This window comes from Loxodonta africana, chromosome 22 (assembly GCF_030014295.1).
Source record: "Loxodonta africana isolate mLoxAfr1 chromosome 22, mLoxAfr1.hap2, whole genome shotgun sequence".
NCBI lineage: Eukaryota > Metazoa > Chordata > Mammalia > Proboscidea > Elephantidae > Loxodonta > Loxodonta africana.
This window is the reverse complement of record NC_087363.1, coordinates 15,011,166-15,031,231: the sequence shown is the minus strand read 5'-3', so window position 1 is coordinate 15,031,231 and position 20,066 is coordinate 15,011,166. Positions and strand designations below refer to the sequence as shown.

The 20,066-nt window shown below is 38.0% G+C and overlaps 1 protein-coding gene across 2 annotated transcripts in view; it reads right to left on the bottom strand.

Annotated features, from left to right (window-relative positions):
- DENND6A (DENN domain containing 6A) overlaps window positions 1–20,066 on the bottom strand; it is a 73,016-nt gene continuing 52,950 nt past the window's right edge. For both annotated transcript variants that reach the window (XM_003410046.4, XM_023547595.2), the window contains 9 exons: window positions 19,209–19,303; window positions 8,492–8,557; window positions 8,339–8,403; window positions 6,863–6,952; window positions 5,442–5,495; window positions 5,225–5,334; window positions 4,999–5,101; window positions 3,742–3,816; window positions 1–3,234 (listed from right to left, as the gene is read on the bottom strand). In XM_003410046.4, coding sequence (XP_003410094.1) covers window positions 3,103–3,234; window positions 3,742–3,816; window positions 4,999–5,101; window positions 5,225–5,334; window positions 5,442–5,495; window positions 6,863–6,952; window positions 8,339–8,403; window positions 8,492–8,557; window positions 19,209–19,303 — 790 coding nt within the window. In that variant the 3' untranslated portion in view covers window positions 1–3,102. The remainder of the gene's footprint in view (window positions 3,235–3,741; window positions 3,817–4,998; window positions 5,102–5,224; window positions 5,335–5,441; window positions 5,496–6,862; window positions 6,953–8,338; window positions 8,404–8,491; window positions 8,558–19,208; window positions 19,304–20,066) is intronic.

Genomic DNA, 20,066 nt, shown 5'->3' with positions numbered 1-20,066 from the left:
TGCTTTTCTGTAAACCCCACTGCACCTGCCCTGCACGGTATGACTAAGACTGTTGCTGACGTAATTTGTATGAACTCCCTACTTGTAAACCCCTTTAAAAGTAACTGGCCTGCCCGCCCTCGGTGAGCAGTCTTGGCAGCAGCAGCTTCGAACGACTCCATTTTCCTCATACAATGAAATAAAGGTGACTTTCTTGTTCTCCCACCTCGATCTCTTGTTTACTGGCCAATACAAGTTATGCTGGGTAAGAACCTGGGGTTTCCATCTGGTAACACTAGTATTAGAAAGTTGGTACTTAAAATTTTTAAATCACTTTTTTTCCCTAAGTTATGCTGAAAAGGAGAACATTAGTAAAGTCTAAGTTTGTAAAAACAAATAAACTAAGTTATAAACAAGTAAAACCAAAATGACAAATTTTAATGCCATCTCTTTTAAATCTACTAAAATACATAGGGTTGTTATGAGTTAGAACCAAGTCAATGGCACCTAACAACAAAATATTTTGTAACACGCTTTGAAAAATATTACTCTGTACCTTCAAAAGGGGTAATATCCAGTATGTCTTCTTACTATTTAATAAACAAGTTAAAATCCAAAGAACCGTATCATAAAGTTGCTACCTTTAAGAAGACAAAGAAAAATAATTTGACTAAGGTTTTAAAAAATGAAGAATCTAACAATACTGAGATTAGTGAACTAAAATATTTTCATCAGAATATTTTATAAAATTGATGTACTGCTGGGAAGATAAGCAATCAGTTAAGCCATCTGCCTGCTACTAAGCTGAACTGTTCACCAGCTCCACGTGAAGTACAGGTGAGAAGGTTTACATGAATTAAAAAAAAAGAAAAAAACTCTCAGGAAGTAAAAGGAACTCCAAAAGCACAAGTTTAATTTACTAAGTATTTTTTAAAAGTATTCCAACCCTACTCAGAAATAACACAAGAGATCCAAGTAGTTTAAAATCCAAGGCCTTTAATTGTTTTCAGTAATGACCATAAATGCCTTCACAAAACCTCTTTTACACTGTAAAAAGAAGGCACTAGGCATTACATGACGCCCTTAAAGCAGTGATTCCTTCTGATGCTGGTGGAGATAAACATTAAATGGCAGGGTTTAGACATTAACAAAGTCCTCTTAAAAAAAAAAAAAAAAAACTCTGAAAATCACACACAAAAAATTAAGTTACCCAGTCAGTCTTTCTCAGGTTTCCAAAGCAATTTTGTTATTTTTACAAGTACGTAATTTGAAATTAAGAGATAAACCTGGTAGGTATGATATGGTTTCCAACATGTGTTAAGTTTCAGTGAAATGCAGAAGGTATAAAGACAGCGTTGTCATGCTCACCGGCATCTTTTCCTACTCTTCAACTGTGCAAAATGCATTTGAAATGATACATCCTATAGTGGTATAATTTAAAAGATCCTTGGTATGACATTAACAACTTTCAAATTCTGGTCACAGACTGTATATAAATTGTAAGATTATTAAAATACACCTTTTTAAAAAATAATAAGATGACTGTTTATACCTAAATAAGGTTTCCCAGAAAGATATGAAATATTTTCCCATATAAAAGCAGTTGTCCGCTTTCTGTAAGGACAACTGTTATCTCACGAAATGACTGATATGATCGAAGGCAGATGATTTTTTCAAATGCCATTTTCTCTCTCTGACTTTGAGGTATGCGTGAAGAGACTGTATCCATGTGAAAAGGACACATTTGGGTATTTAGACCACAGTTACAAGGAAATAAATGGAGGCTTTCTTGGGTCAGGAGTCCTTATGAGTTACACCAACAAACAAGAGACAGCTTCTGAAGCCATTTCTTTTACAAATAACTACAACTAAATTTGGTTACTTAGAGGATAATTCAAGACATAGCTATTTACATACATGCTATGTCACGTGTGCCTATTTTAAACAGTGGCTTCTGTAGGACACTCCTATTCAAACACAAACCAAGCAATCTTACCCTACCAAGCCACATTCTTCTATTTTTGGCAAGGTAGTACAGTTTAAACAACATAAAAATAAAAACAACAAACAAACAACAACAAAAATTGGCTGTAACAGTGATTCAGGCAAAGATCCCATGTCAAACGAAAGCAGAAGTGTTCTGAGAAACACTGGGGGGGAGAAAACCCTGCCAAGCACATAATGCCACTGAAAAATCAACCATACAGTCACTCAAATGACTATCACATAAAATGACTTACAAATGCATTTAAAATAGGAATAGTTCAGTTTAAAAAATAGATGATTATATCGAGTTTTATAATTAGAGTATCTTTGAAAAAAATCCAAGCTAATTAAGCTAAACAGGCCCAATTAGTAAAAGTTAAGAGGATATTAACTATTCCTCCCTAATCCATAATTAATACTAATATATTCTTGCCTTTGGAGAAATTGATGATTAAATTTTGAAAATGCTAATGAAAATAATGAATTTAAAACCTTATACATGGCAATGAAAAAAAGCCTACTGATAAACACACTGGGAGGCAAGAAACACGTTTTTAAGCACTGGTTACTTGGTAAAATGCCTTACAAAACTACGTATCATAACCAAGATATGAGAAGAGCTTCAAGACTGGCAGCTGGGCTTTGTGAAACGAGTCAGACAACGGAAGGCACTACATATGCGTCCATTACTTCTAGCTCTAGCTGAACAGTTCATCATGTCCTCCTTCTGAAGAAGATGGGCAGTGTGAATGTTATTTTTATATCCCCCTGAGTTTTAACATGATTGGGCAAAGCAGCGCCAGTTTAAAAAAATACCTGCAATGCCAGCACTGCAGTTTGGAATCACTGACACTGATGGCCCCTCAGGTCTCTCATAAGAGCACTTCAGAACATTATTAAAAATATAGAAATGCCTTTCGGTGTTTCAGTATTAAAGTGGAACCACCAGAGACCCATTTTAAAAAATAATGCACTAAAAAGGTCTGTTTATACAGTACAGTCTTTCCACCCTGTAGCTAGCACTCACGGCTCATGTCCACTTCTTTGCCATTGAGACATCTCTTTTGTGCGTCTGGTTGAAATGTCAGTATGCTTCATGACGTGCAATCTTTTTTGGCTGGAAAATCTTGGCAAATCTCATGTCATGCCCGTTTTGAGCAGAATGCCTTGTAGGTCCTCTGGCAATGCTAAGATAATTGCATCTATGTGTGTCCGTAACTTTTCCATAGTGTCAGGTTTCACAGGTAAGCGCTCTCGATCAGCTTGCACCTACAAAAGGAACATTTAGTAGCATTTAAACTATCTTCTGAATTTATTCTAATACATTATAGTCTCTAGATAAATACTTTTAATGGTCTAATGATTTGGAAACTTTCAGACTTTACTTAGAACACAAGTTACAAAAACTGTAGGAAAAAAAAGCAAGGAATATGCTATCTACATAATACATTACTGGGTTCAATAAAAAAGCTTCTATGCAAACTGACAGATAACGTCCAGGCATGCTGTGTGGTAGTAAATATAAGCGACAGTGTTTCTGTAGAGCTCACTAGACTCTGTGTGAATAACTTCAGGATACACGGCATCATTTACAATCTGCTTGAGCAACCAGGTATTTTTAGCCATTTGTACTCAATATGATCTATCAATTGATCAATCTCAAGTCTTCTCATTGAAAAAATGACTTCTGAGGTACATCATGGATTGACAGCTGAAATGAAAGGAAAATATCTTCAGAGAAAAGTCAATTTAGTTTTATCTGCTTTGACTACATACCAACTTATTTTTCAGCTTCAATACAAGGTCTACTGTTTCTACTTCTGTGTGTTTCTGGATCCAGAGAAGTAAGTCCTAGAATAACAAATAATTCCAATTATCAGTATTCACCCAAAATAATATTCAAGTGGCTCTATTTCAATACGGTAGGCTTCTGGGAAGGAAGGACAGGGTATTTTAAACCAGATCGCTATGAGTCAGAATCTACTCAACAGCAACGGGTTTGGCTTGGTTTTTTATAGCATTGGAGTACTAGGATAACTGTGTACATAATATCCTAATAACTGTTAGATGCATAACTTTCAACATTAGCCAGAACAATTGTCTAATATTTAGAAGTAAAAGAATATTATTTTCTGAAGCTCCCCATTCAGGTCAATCAAGAAAAAGCAAAACTGCAATTCCAAGTGCAAAAGCATGCCCCTCCCCTAAACCAAGTAGTAAGGATCATTAGCTAACAAACTGTGAACAGGAGTTTTCCATCTTCAAACAAGCTCCACCTGGGCTCCCTTGTGGTGGTTTTCATCATACTCCTCTCAAAACCAGTCACTGGGGGTTTATGATTAGAAAGTTAACCATGGAGATAGCTCACCTCAGTATTTCAAGCTAAATACAAATGAAAATAAGGCTACACTTTGCATCTTCATAGATAGTTTAATTTAAAATAGTCCGGTGTAAGTTATGGAAGATGAAGAAGTCAGTTCAGACATATGAAGAATTGTTAATACCAACTAACTAAGGAATACTGGAAAGGAACTCAGGACCTGGAGTTAGACAGCTTGGATTTGAATCCTGGCTCCACCCAGTGGTATACTGGCGAATATTTAACAAACAGCTCTCCAGAAAAAGTCCCTGGTTTGCAGCATTTGCCAATTTCTGTGGAGTACATAGCCGAGTCCAAGCTACCAACCTGAGGTCACTGAAAGCAGGGACACACACAATCAGCACTTGTGAGGGGCTGCACCCGCTGCTGGCTCCACTACTAGCAGTGATATGGACTAGGGCCAGTCGTTTCCCTTCTCTAAGCCTCAGGTGTCCTGTGACACAGATCATAAACCTACCCTCAGTGACTTGCTGTGAATATGAAAAGAGATAATCCATATAAAGTCCCTGGCACATAGTACATGACATAGAAAAATAAGCATTAATAGTATTTATAAAGAAGGAGTTAAAAGTGTAGTCTTCCAACCTCGAAGGATAACTGTATCTTTATTTTCAAAAGTTGTTAATTGTCACACAAACATGCTGTTTTCTAACCTCTTCACAAAGGGCTTCTAGGTGGAGTGCCTCCAATTTCTGGGTCATTTCCTTCCGCCGGCTCCTGAACCAGCCATCAAAATTAGGAGATTTTAAAAAATGCCTATAAAAATAAGTTTTAAAAAAGCAAAGTCTGATTATGACTTTTTTTTTTTTTTTTAAATAAAGCTCTGTATATGGGTGAAAATGAGAAAACAACAACAACAAAAAAAAAAAACTGACTAACCGGTAAAGTCCAATCCAATCGCCTTTTATTCTAGAGGTCAGCTGAGGTCCTGTTTTCTCGAGCGTTTTCATAAATTCTTCCGGAAGGAACTGTCTTAATTGGGGTGGACTCTACGAAACAGGACATACTATATTTTAAAGATTAGAAATGGATATATTCACAGGAGTTAATTACTGTTAAAGAATTCAAAGAGGAATTTATATGAATATATTCATACCTTCCATGGAGAAATACTTTTCTGCAAAGGCATCAAGCTTGCCACATATCGTTCCTAGAAAAAAGGTTAATCAAAGTTAGGTGCTCTTACCCAGGTAGTCTTCAAAAACATTTAAACAGACCTATTTAAAAGAAATGGGGTTCCCAGTTTTTTACCACATGCTCTTTTAACAGACAACAACCACCTTACCACTCCCCACACTAAATAGAGCTAAATTTAGATACAACTGGAGACTGAGATTTTCAATAAAAATTTAAATAAATCTTGGAATATTATTTGGCTATAAAGAAAATGAAATTCTGACACACCTTACAACATGGAAGACTCTTGAAAACATTATGCTGAGTGAAATAAGCCAGACACCAAAGGACAAATATTGTACGATCCCACTTATATGAAAAACCTAGAATAGGTCAATGTGCATAAACCAGTGGTTACAAGGAGTGGGTGGGAAAGGAAGTGGGGAGTTACACTAAGGGAGAGCTGAGTTTCTGTGTGGGGCGATATAAACTTGTGGGTGGGAGGGGGAGGGGGAGTTATGCTAAGGGAGACTGGAGTTTCTGTTTGGGGCAATATAACCTTTTGGAAATAGGTAGTAGTACTGGTATAACAACTTGGAGAATGTAATTAATGAGTGGTACACTTAAAAATGTTAAAAATGGCAAGCTTTTTGTTATATGTATTTCACCACAAAAAATTTTTTAAAATCTTGGATAATCAAGGAACTACATATTTCTAATGATAGTAATTAACCTTACTACGTGCCAGAAAATGTGCTCAACATTTTACATGCATAATCTTTTTTAATCCTTGCAACCATCCTATGTGGCAGGCATTACTGGGAAACTGAGGCCTCAAAAGGCTAAGTTACTTGCCCAAGGTTACACCTGGACTTGAACTCAGATCTACTTGATTTCAGTCCATGCTATTAAGCACTATATTTGTTTATTGACTTAAACAGAAATTTAAATGGAACAAACTAAATAGACATCCAAGAAAGAATATTTCTTCCCAGAACATAACAGCGAAGATCTCCAGGTTGTCCCCGTGTATATAATGTTCATAAATCATTGCTGTTTTTGTTTTGTGTGCCGTCGAGTTGACTCCAACTCATAGTGACTCTGTATGACAGGGAAGAACTGCCCATATGGTTTCCTAGGCTGTAGTCTTTACAGAGCAGGGAAAGTACATTTTACAGATAAGAAAACTGAAGGTCAGAAAGAGGAAATGACTTACCAAAGTCACAGGGTTAGTACCCGAATGAAGAATCCAGGTCTCCTGCAAATGGCTCTATTTTTAATCACTAAACCCACGAGCAGGCAAAACACACAACTTGAGATAAAGTTTCGGTGGACGGGATACACATTTATACACCCTTCTACAAATCATTAAATTTGGCAAATCTACATTTGTTAACTTACTAATGGAATGATGAAGCTTTGTGTCAGTTCCAAAAAATAGCGTCGGAGAATGACACTTTGAGCCTCAGAAGGACGTTTCTGTTGTACACCCTTAAAAGAAGGAACAATGACAAGCTATATTCTTGTGACAGGGATATGAAACAATGGATAATTATAGAAGCTCAAATGATAGATAAGTATACATTTACACTTGACATAAAAAAAACAAAGTAGAACTTCATCTTTTTTTTTTTTTTAACATTTCACTGTGCTTTAGGTGAAAGTTTACATAGTACATTAATTTTCCAATCAATGATTCTTACACAAGTTGTTTCCTGACCTTGGTTGCAATCCCCTCAATGTGTTAACTCTCTCCTAATTTCCTCCCTGGGTTCCCCATTCCCATCAGTCAGGCTTCCCTTCCCTCTGTCTTCTCATCTTTGGTTTTGGGCAAATGCTGCCCTTTTGGTCTCCTATAGTCGACTGTTCTAAGGAGTACATTCCTTACAGGTATCATTGTTTATTTTATAGCCCTGTCTATTACTTGGCTGAAAGGTGGCCTCCGGGAGTGTCTACAGTTTCAAGTTGGAAGGTGGTCTTAAGGCAATAGTCTCGGGGGTTCCTCTAAGTCTCTTTCAGATCAGTAAGTCTGGTTTTTTTTTTTTTTTTTTGATTTAGTTTTACATTTTTTACTCATTCTAACTGTGATCCTGGTCAGAGTGGTTGGTAGTGGTAGCCAGGCAACTTCTAGCTCTTCTGGTCTCAGGTTAGAGAAGGCTGTGGTTCATGTGGGGCATTAGTCTTTTGGACCAATTTCTCCCTTGAATCTTCAGTTTTCTTCATTCTCCTTTGCTCCAGGCAGGAAAAGACCAATAGTTGCTTCTTAGATGGCCATTTGAAAGCTTTTAAAACCCCAGATGCTACTCACTAGGCTAGGATGTAGAACTTAATCCTTATGACCTGTGTTTTGCCAATTGACCTAGATGTCCTCTGAGACTATAGTCCATAGCTTTCATGTCCTGTAGTTCAGTCCCGATGTCTAACTAGTTTCTATAGGCACAACTTTAAGATAAAGTTCATTATGCAGTATCCCATGAAAAGAATCCTTAGAGCAAAACCTGAATCTCTAAATTAGTCAACTTCATTCATCCCATATTTAAACATATCAGTCCACAATGAAGATTATATTTTATATTTGCTGTATTAAGACTATTTACAGCTTTCCGAACATGATGACTATTCCCCTAGCCCCTCCTCATGGCAGTCTATGGCTTTTCACTGTAACTGCCAAGTTTCTAGGAAGATTGGCACTGGTTTGTAGCTAAAGCCCCTTATTTCTATCCCACAATTGCTGCTACTTTAGTCTCCTGATTTGTACCAAGCTTTGGTTCAAAACAGAAATAATACTTCACATTACTATCTACGGACATACTGTTCAACTGGACATTGCATACCTGAACAAGGAAATTTAAATTAATACTATGAACAAGTAATTACCTTCTGTAACTGTTTTATAATCTCTTCATCTCTGTTTAGATATGGCTTATAAGAAGTATAAACTCCTAGGAAGTGAAAAGAAGAAAATAAGATAAACAGAAAAACCTAAATAGCCATACAAGTATATATTTAAAAATTAATAAAAGCCAATACCCGGTTTAGAATCCAGAGTCTTTAGGTTCTTCAATTTTTTCACTTTGACCTGTTTAGGAATTTCACCTGAAGGAAATATAAAGATTCTTACAGTTATTTTAATTATATATAACACAAAACTGAAATTTTATGACTATGTACTTCATTACTTAGCCAGGGTTGTTATTTACAGCTGAAGCATTCTTTTAAACATCAATTAACATTTAAGACTTCATTTCTTAAAACCGGATAAAGGGAGCATTAGATTACTACAGCAGCAGAGAAACAATTCATGCAAATTATACAAAATAAATAGGATACTTGATCTTTCATTTACATTTACCATTTAATTTTTTCCCCTTTTCTCAAAGCGTAGTTTAAGATCTATATGCCAAATACGTGTCAGATATGAATAATATACTCTTTACAAGTAAATGGAACAGAAAGCAATTCCTAAGTGAGTATAAAGATGCAGTCCCCAAACTCTGCTTCTGAACGCAGACACAGACACAACCACCAGGTGGCGATGGTGTGTGCCAAAAGCACAGGCCTCAGCCACAGACCAGGGCCCCTGAAGGACAGGCTGCATCTGCAGTGGCCCTGGTCTTCAGCTCAAGAGAAGCCAAACCTCAGCAACCTTTATTTATGATGGGCAGAAAAATGCTTCAAGATGAACACTTGAAAATGTCACAGACACATTAAATTCAACAGAATTTCTTTTTCTCTCCCTTCCTGGCCCTTTTTCTTTTTGCATAAGAGGACTAAGAGAGCCTAAGAACTGAAAGGCAATCAGAGATCACCTAATTCAACCTTCTAAGTTTACAAAATACCTTTATTTAAATCATCACACAGATCTAACTGCTGTTTTGTGAGGGCGGGGTTATAGGATCAGGGAGCATTTTTACTGGCAATTTTATATACTTTGGTATTGTTAAAAAATTTTAAGAGCAGGCACCACAGTAAACAGATTTTTTTTATAAACTTTTAATTTTGAAGTCTTATCACCAGTATTTTTTCCTTTATCCATACCTGATTACACTGCAACTTTGGCAAAGACGTAACTGCTTTAATTAGACTCTATTTTTACAGAAGTTGAATTCTAAATTAATGATGCATGGTAGGTATATGGAGCCCTGGTGGCACAGTGGTTAAAAGCTTGGCTGCTAACCAAAGGGTCAGCAGTTCAAATCCACCAGCCATTCCTTGGAAACCCTATGGGGCAGTTCTACTCTGTCCTATAGGGTCACTGTGAGTTGGAATCCAATCGACTTGATGGCAACAGGGTAAGAGAAATAAAAATTTATTCATGGGAAAAAGAGGTAAAAGAGTTAAACTCTGAAGAATGAACAACATGTTGCCTAAAGAGTTGGAGATAATGCTGGAACAGTTAACAGCCACCATTTACTGAATACTTACTCTATGCCCGTCTGGTCTGTGCACACTACATAAATTATCACATCTAATTTTCACCACAGAAGTATGTTTTCTCATTCCCATCTCACAGATGAAGGAACGAAGGCACGGACGGAACACTGTATTCACCTGGTGTACATCGGTACCAACTGTTGACCGTTGTTATTCACTCTGACTGGTCAAAGTCAGCTCAGACATGGTGTTAGCTCTAGTGGCTCTAACTAGACACAGAGGAGTGACTTGTCCTAGGACACCCGGATAACACGGGGGAGGGGGTGGGGGCCGGATATGAAATAGGGCAGTTGAACTCCAAAGTCATCATTCTTTTTTTTTTAATTTGTTATTTTTTGTTAAGAATAATACACAGCAAAACATACACCAATTCAAGTTTCTACGTACAATTCCATGACACTGACTACATTCTCACCCTCCTTTTCTGAGTTGCTCCTCCCCCATTAACATAAACTCACTGCCCCGCTAAGGTTCCTACCTAATCATGAGTTGAGAGTATAACTCTTAGCCAGCACACTATAAGGGTAAGAATGGAGGGTATGCTGAGAGGGGCAAAAAATGAAACCAGAGAAGTATTCAGGGGTCAGAGTAAGAGGAACTACAAAGGTGTCTGCCATATAAGGCAACTGAGAGGCTGAAAGCAATGGGGGGAAGGGAGCCCTGGGAGCATCAGATGAGGAGAGTAAGATAACATTATCAAATCTGCATTTTAACACAATCACTCTGGTGGCCCAAAGAAGGCTGAGGTGTAATAGAGAAAAGACTAGAAGATGAAATGCATGCATTGTAGAGTACTGCTGTGAGGTAGCAACAGAACCTCAAACAAGGCACGTGCAGCAGGCAAAGAGAAGAGAGGGAGCTACTGAGCTCTGCTGAGGAGACAAAGTCTCAACAGGCTTTGGGGACAGAGTAGGTGAAAGAAGGAAAGAGTCCAGAAACACTCAGGTTTCTGTAATGTTTCTGAATCACAACCCCACAGTTTTACTTTGTCAATTTATCCTATCTATTCCAATATACTGGAAACCCTGCTAGTATAGTGGTTAAGTGCTACAGCTGCTAACCAAAAGGTTGGCAGTTCAAATCCACCAGGCGCTCCTTGGAAACCCTATGGGGCAGTTCTAGTCTGTCCTATAGGGTCGCTATGAGTCAGAATTGACTAGACGGCAGTGAGTTTGGTCTTTTTGGTTTATTCCAATATACTAATTCTTTTGAGAATGCCTCTCATCTTATTTGTGGTTCTGCTTTCCAGAGCTGGGGTGGCCGATCATCGGATAATCTGTAAAGCTTTTTCCCCTTATTAAAATGTACTACTAATACATATTTAACTATACAGATAACTAAACTCAAGTTGTACATTTGCTTCTGATGCCAAGAAACCAAAGAACGTCAACTGTCAAAACCACAATGGTTTGAATAATTCTAAGTATTTATGTGTTTATTTTGCTCCTTCCTACTCCAAGTCAAAAAAGAACTTGTAACTCTTCTACCAACAAATGCTGTTTATCAACATACTACTTCCTGAAGCTCACTGTGCGAAAGGAAATGAATATCAGGGAAGAGCGTAATTCAACAGTGGGGTTCATACATTCTTTATATGCAATAAGTACGTGGCCTTAATGAAGACAGACTGTTGTTGTTGTTACAGCTGTCAAGTTGGTTCCGACCCATAGCCACCCTATAGGACAGGGCACAACTGCCCCATAGGGTTTCCAAGAAGCGCCTGGTGGATTTGAACTGCCAACCTACTGGTTAGCAGCTGAGCTCTTAATCACTACGCCACCAGGGTTCCGTGAAGATATATAGTGACTCATCTCTTTTTTCAAAGGAAAAAGACAAGAACAACTTGTACAGCAATCTTCATCCACACAGCCCCTCTGATTCAGTGGTCCTCATCAGGTCTAAGACCCACAGTGACCTCCAGTCCTAACCCACCGCCATCGAGCCTAATTCCAACTCATGGTGACCCTACAGGACAGAATACAACTGCCCCATAGGGTTTCCATGGCTGTAAATCTTTACGGATGCAGACTGTAGCTGGTGGGTTCAAACTGGCAACCTTTCAGTTAGCAACCAAGCACTTTAACCACTGTGTCATGTCCAGCACTAGCTATCTCAATTCTTTTCTGAAACATGTAATGCATATCAAGAAAATCAGAAAGATATATATCTATTACAAAAAAGTAAAATGGATGTCAGATAGCTCTGGAAAAAGAACAGGAATGCCAGAAAACAAACTCGAGTCCTGTAACTATAGAGATTTAATTAAAAAACCACTTACTCAGTGTCTGTTATATACATGGCACACGAGAGAGAGGTCCAACATTACGAATTAAGAGCTATCGTGAATGTACCTATGCATATTTACTAAAGAGTCTTCTAAACCTAGGCCAAGTATTTTACCTTTCGTGTCCTGAAATCACTATACACAATTTCTGGTCAGGAATTATCAGTTCATAATTTGATCTAATATACACAGGTGAAATTATGTTCTCTTTGAGGAGTACTAAGTACCCATTAGCCTAATATTTCATTTCTCAGTTTAACAGGACTTGGCTGAAATAAAACTAGGTCCAATCTAGAAAAAGTAAGCCTTTTCTGTCATGAGAAATCACCCTTTCTCTACGGGGTTAAAACTGAATGTTCTTAGGAAAGCAATGCATTTCTGGGCCCAGCAGGGCAAAAGCCCAGTTTTGCTGGGCCTTCCCTGAAGAACCCATAGAAGATGCTTTTCCACAGTTTTACTGACCCTCTCAGACTATCTTGAAACTTCAAAGCCAGGGTCCTAGGCAGGGCTGCTGTGGTTCACGACTTGGGCAGCATATGCAGTGACCCTGGTCTTCAGCTCAATGGGCAGAAAAACACCCCATGTTACATAGCAAAGACTCGTAAGTTAAAAGGTAAGTGGGGAAAGTATCATTAAGTATACGAAATTTAACACGAGTTTCTACCTCTGTTAAGAAGTCTACTCACGTAAGACTTACCCACCTCAGGAACAGTTATTACAGGTCTAACCCAAAATCCGCCAGGCGCTCCTTGGAAACTCTGTGGGGCAATTCTACTCTGTCCTATAGGGTTGCTATGAGTCGGAATCGACTCGACGGCACTGGATAACCCAAAATCACTGAAATACCCCTAGTGCCCTTGTATACAACATGCTAACCACTCTACTATCTGAACAAATGACCAAAGCAAGGAAAATGACATTCTTTAGAACCACTCTTCACTGACCAGAATATACTTAAGGGTCTCTAAAGCATAATGCTTCCATATGACACCATCTATCCTGCAGAAAGAGTGACACCAAATGAAATGGTCCAAATTAAGATGGTGAGAGAAATAAGAGAACACGACACTTCTCCTCTAAGCTGCTTAAAAAAGAGTGTAATTAATATTCTTTATATGCCTTCATTCTCATTCTGAAAAATAAACTTAAGAGTTGCCCCCATCATCCCTTGGTCCTACTTTTAAATGATAACTTCACCTGCCTGAAGAAGATTCTCTGGGCAACAAGAGTATTAACTAACTAAGACATCACAAGAAAAGAAACTACAGGCCAATACCCTTCATGAATACAGATGTAAAAATGCTCAACAAAATATTAGCAAACCGAAATCTAGCAACATAAAGAAGGATCACACACTGTTATAGACTGAATTGTGTCCCCCCAAAATACGTGTTGTAAATCCTAACCTCTATGCCTGTGGTTATAATCCCATTTGGGAAGGGCCGTCTTGGTTATGTTAATGAGGTAGAATTAATGTAGGGTGTGTCTAGAGTCAATCTCTTACAAGATATAAAATGAGCAGATTAAACAAGGAGAGATCGGGGAAGACTTGATATCCAGCACATGGAGGTCTCCAGGAAACCAGGAAACAGAATCTGAACAGGCAAGGACCTTCCCCAAGAGGTGAAAGGCAGAGAAAGCCTTCCCCTTGAGCTGGAACCCTGAATTCTGACTCCTAGCCTCCTAAACTGTGAGGAAAAAAATTTGTTTCTCAAAGCCACCCACTCGTGGTATTTCTGTTATAGCAGCACTAGATGACTAAAACAATTGGATACCAAGAAGTAGGGGTGCTGCTCTAATGAATACCTACAATGTGGAAGTGGTTTTGGAATTGGGTAATGGGTGGGGGCTGGAAAAGTTTTAAAGTGTCTAACACTAAAAGCCTAGATTGCCTTAAAGAGACTGTTTGTACAATTGTGGACATCGAAGGCAATTCTGTGAGGGCTCAGAAGGAAGTGAGGAGAGCTATACAGAAAGTCTCTATTGTCTTAGAGAATACATACGGTGCCAGCAACAAAATGTTGCTAGAAATGTGGGCATTAAATGTGCTTCTGGTGAAGCTTTAAAAGAAAATGATGAACACGTGATTGGACAATGGAGAAAGGGTGATGCTTTTTATGCAGTGACAAAAAACTTGTCTAAATTATGTTCAAATGTTTGGTGGAAGGTAGAATTTTTAAGTGATGAACTTGGATATCGGGATGAGATTTCTAAACAAGATTTTAAAGAGGTTGTGTAATTTCTCCTTGCCACACATAGTAAAATGTGAAAGAGATGGATTCAAAAATGAACTGTGCAAAATAAAAACAGGACTTAAAGACCTGGAAAATTCCACTGTATAAACTAAGGACATGGGTCCTAGAATGTTCACCAAGGACACGGCTACTCAATCTTTTGTTAAAGAGATTAAGCCTGTGATTAATGGATCTAACCAACTACCACAGCAGAAAACCCATCAGCTTAGACTGAAAGAAAAAGAACGTTGTCTACCTCTTGAATTCTACAGGCAAGGAACAGGATAAAAGAGCAACATCTGCTGTCCCCAAGAAAAGGACCATCCCTGCAGGAGCTCAGAGATCAGCAGAACTGTCAGAAGGTGCAAGTGCCTTATTAGTTTCAAAGGGTGGGGCCATGGTCTCCTGGATGTCATAGGGTGGGGCCACAGCCTCCCAGGTTCCAGAGTGTGGTACTGCCATTAAGGTGCGCCAGGGGGTGGGGCCTCCACCCAAAGCCGAGGGGGTAGGGCTGCCATGCCCACGGGACAGAAGAAGAGGGCCTGCCAGGGCTGGGGGGTGGGATTGCCTCTCAGATGGACTAGGAGAATGGGGCCACCTAAAGCCAAGGGAACAGAGTTGCCATCCAGAGGGCCTGGAAGGTAGAGCTGAAGCTTAGGGCTGAGGGGCCTCCACCCTCCAGACTATGTGGTCAACACCCAGAGTCTGGAGGGTGGGGCCACTGCCCAGATGGCCTCAGAGAAAACAGGATTATTTTTAAGACTTCGGAGCTAATGTAATTTGTTCTGTTGGGTTTTAGACTTGGTTGGTGCCTGTTATTCCTTCTTTCTCTCCAATTTCTCCCATTTGTAATGGAAACGTCTACCTTGTGTCTGTTCTATCACTGTACTTTGAAAGCGGATTACTTGTATTCTGGATTTCACAGGTTCATAGATGAAGAGGAATTTTGCCCCAGGATGGAATACTCCTAAAGTCTCACCCACATCTGACTTAGGGGATTTAGAAGATGAGATTTGGGACTTGGAGTTGATTTCAACACTTTGGGGATGATGTGACAGAATAAATATGTTTTGCATATGGGAAGGACATGAATTTTGGGGGGCCAAACTGTGGGATGTTATGGACTGAACTGTATCCCACAAAAACATGTGCTGTAAATCCTAATCTCTATGTCAGTAGTTATAATCCCATTTGGGAATGAGCTGTCTTTGTCATATTAATTAGGCAGGATTAGCGTAGGGTGTATCTTGAGACAATCTCTTACAAAATATAAAATGAGCAGATTAAGCAAGCAGAGTTGGGAGAAGATGGAGGTCTCTGAGGAAGCAGGAAACAGAAGCTGAAGTAGCAAGGACTTTCCCTGAGAACTGACAGAAAGCCTTCCCCTATCCCCTAGAGCCAATGCCCTGAATTTGAACTTCTAGCTCCTGAGAAAATAAATATCTGTTTGTTAAAGTCATCTACTTCTGGTATTTCTGTTATAGCAATACTTGATAACTAAGACACACATGACCAAATGGGATTTATCTGAGAAATTTAAGGTTGGTTTAACACCCTAAATCAATTAATGTGATATACCACATCACTAAAAGATAAAACCACATGGTCATCTTAATACAAAGCACTTTAAAAAATACAACACTATTCATGATAAAATTTCCCAACAAACTAGGAACAGAAGGGCACTTCCCCAACCTAATAAAGGACATTTATAAAGAAAAAATACACCTAACATTATATTTAATAGTAAAACACCATATGCTTTTTCCCTAAGGTAAGGAACAAGGCAAGGGTATCTGCTCTCACCACTTTTACTCAATTATACTGAATATTCTAGACAGCCCACTCAGGCAAATGGATGGATGGATGACAAGATGGACTGATAAGTAGATGGGCAGTAGACAGATCGAGAGATAGACAGACAGGAAATGAATGGCATCCAGATATGAAAGGAAGTGGTAAAATTCTTTATTTGCAGACGGCATGATTCTGTAAATAGAAAATCCTACAGAATCGACAACAAAAATAAACCTTGTAGAGCCAATAAACAAGTTACAAAACCAATATATAAAAAATAAATAGTATTTCCATCAATACACAGAAATGAATTGTACTTCTACAAAATGGTAATTAAAAAATCCAAAAATAAAATGAAGAAAACAATTTCATTCACAGTAGCCATTACAAAGAATAAAAAACTTGAGAAAAAGCTACACAAAGAAGGTAAAAGACTTGTACACTGAAAACTATAAAACACTGCTGAGAAAAAAAATTAAAGGACATATAAATAAATGGAGAGATACTTCATGTTCATAGATTCAAAGACTCAGTATTCTTTTTTTTTTTATTTCGTGCTTTAAGTGAAAGTTTACAAATCAAGTCAGTCTCTCATACAAAAATTTATATATACTTTGCTATGTACTCCTAGTTGCTCTCCCCCTAATGAGAAAGCACACTCTTTCTCTCCACTTTCTATTTTTGTGTCCATTCAGCCAGCTTCTGACCCCCGAGACTCAATATTCTTAAAATGGCAATTCTCCCCATATAGTTCTACAGATTCAACACAATCCCTATCAAAATCCCAGCTGGTTTTTTGCAGAAACTGTCAAGTTGATGCTAAAATGTATACAGAAATGCAAAAAACCCAAACAGCCAAAGGAATTGTGAAAAAAGGGCAAAGTTAGAGGACTTACACTTCCTGAAGTCAAAACTTACTGTAAAGCTATAGTCATTAAGACAGTGTGGCACTGGTGTAAAGACAGGCATATAGATCAATGGAACAGAAAAAAATGTCCAGAAATAAACTCTTGCACTGATGAGATAATTTTGAACAAAGGTGCCAAGGCAATTCAATCGGGGAAAGGATAGTCTTTTCAACAAACAGTGCTGGGACAACTGGATATCCACATGCAAAAAGATGATTTGGGCCTCTTGCATCATAAAAAAAAAAAAATTCAAAGTGGATTATAGTGTAAAAGCTAACACTATAAAACTTAGGAAAAAAACACAAGAAAATCTTTGTGACCTCGGGTTAAGCAATGAATTCTTAGATATGACACCATAAGGAAAATCCATAAAGCAAAAAAAAAAAAAAAAAATTGATAAACTGGACTTCATCAAAGTTAAAAATTCTTGTCCTTCAAAAGACACCATTAAGAAAATGAAAAGAGAAGCTATATCATGGGAGAAAATACTTGCAAAAAACAGACTGATGTCCAGAATATAAAGATCTCTTACAACTCAAAAATAAGAAAACAACCTAATTTAAAAATGAGCAAAAGATTTAAATAGACATTTCATCAAAGATATAGAATAAGTAATAAGTAGATGAAAAGATGCTCAACGTCATTAGTCATCAAGGCAATACAAATTAAAAACCCCATTTTACAGCCAGTAGAACGGCTATAATTAAAAGATCCACAAAAACCAAACTCACGGCCGTCGAGTCGATTCTGACTCAAAGCGACCGTATGCTGGTGAGGATATGAAAAAATGGGAACTCTCATACACTGCTGGTGGGAACGTAAGACGGTAAACAAATTTGGGAAATTAGTTTGGCAGTTTCTTAAAAGGTTAAGCAGACATATTAATTCATGTTACTCTACCAATGATTTTGTGCAAAAGTTCCTGCACTGAGAAAAGAAAATAAACAGCGTTCTACTATGTTACAATTAAACAAATGGTATAGATTAGTAGGACTAAATTGTGATGTAACTGTCAAGATTAAACTAAGATTTAAAAAAAATAAAAAAGCCTCTCACAGCTAAGACTGTAGTGACTGACACTCAGGGCACCAGTGAAACGGTAGGGGCGTTATGACATTCACAGAGCGCCACATGTCAGGCACTGTGGTTAATCCTCCCAGTAGACAAAGAATTTGAGGCTTAAAAAGGCTGTTCTGCCTAAAATCACAAAGCTCTGACTGCCAAGGTGAAGTTTTTCACTCTTTCCTCTATTTCATAAGGCTTCTAAGGATTTCAGAGTAAGATCGGATCCAATATTTATAAACAGTATGTTTCGAAATGTTATTCTTTGACTACATCTAAATCTATGTGTAGAAACTCTCAGAGCACAATCACATTACTACACAAAGTTTTAGAAACACCTGTGTATACTAGAGGGAAACCTTTAAAAAACAACATAAGTTATTAAAAAATGATTTAGATATCTCACGTGTCTCAACTATTTTGACGCAAAATTCAGGGGAAATGTCAGCGGTACCACTGAACTGTCATCTAGGCTAACAAAACTTCCAGCTTCAGAATTCATTACTCAGCCCTACCATGAGAAAGGTTCTATATGAGATGTAAATATGTATATGCCTTTTTCTCAAGGAAAGCACAATCTTTTGACCACTCCTTAATCCAGGCCAGTGCCACGGAGATATAATATTTGTTCTCAGATCTAGCCAAGAATTTTGTGCCAAATCTTGAATAATTTGAGCTTTCTACAAGGTTTTCCTCAAGTAGTATTGCAAATTCCTGTTTTATTGGACTAATGCATAAATAAAAAGCTCAAATTTTTGATGTTTCATGCTATTAGAATTCACTTGGGGTTCGTAACATTGTAAATGCATTTTTCGGTACAAGGATATGCTGGGTTACACATATGGGAACCAGCATAATTTAGTGGGAAGTTATGCTCTTCTTCAAAGGCCCTCACTCAGGGTGCCTAAAAGAAAGTCGCCATCAACATGCAATAATTAAAAAGTAACAAAGGGATAAAAACAAAGGGGAAGAAATAAATCTGCTCAGCCAGATTACACACTGAAAATAATACTGAGTTTATACTTTACCTGCAGGTTTAAGGTCTCCTATTCGAATAATGTGTGGCCAGTGCTGGAGTGTTTTAGCAAAAAAAGGGTTGGTTACTCCTAATATGACAGAGGGCCTACATAAGAATAAGACAAAACAAAAACACAGTGAGAAAAAGATGAACGCTCCATCAGTGAAGAATGGTTTATCATTTGTTTTGAGTGAATGTTAAATAATCTTTTCACTCAATTAAAAAAAAAAAAACAGTTACCATCAAGTTGATTCTGACTCACAGCAACCCTGTAGGACAGAGTAGAACTGCTCCATAGGGCTTCCAAGGACTGGCTGGTGGATTCACACTGCAATCTTTTGGTGAGCAGCCAAACGCTTAACAATTGCACCACCACTATGTGCTAGTACCAATACATTACATTTAGCTGTGTGCCAGTACCAATAGCACCAGGCAAATAAAGATAAAAAGACATGGTTCCTCCAACTGCACACCGGCTAGAAAGAACGGTGTACATACCAAATTACAATGCCAGAAATCAGAAGACAGTAAAGGCAGTATAAAAAGTACAATAATCACAAAGGAAAACTTGCATCTACCAGGGGACTGAAGGACAGCCTCATCCAAGAGACAACATTCACGGTGAGGCATGAAAGGTAAGTTTTTTGACAAGTGAGATCGTGGTCTGTTTGTAGAAATACAAACAGTTCAGCATCCTGATGTACAAAGAAAACTACAAAACAGTACTGCAAGAAATCAAAAGAGGCCTACATAAATGGAAAAATATACCATGCTCTTGGATAGGAAGACTTAACATTGTGAAAATGCTAATACTACCCAAATTGACATATCGATATAATGCAATCTTGATCCAAATCCCAACACTAAT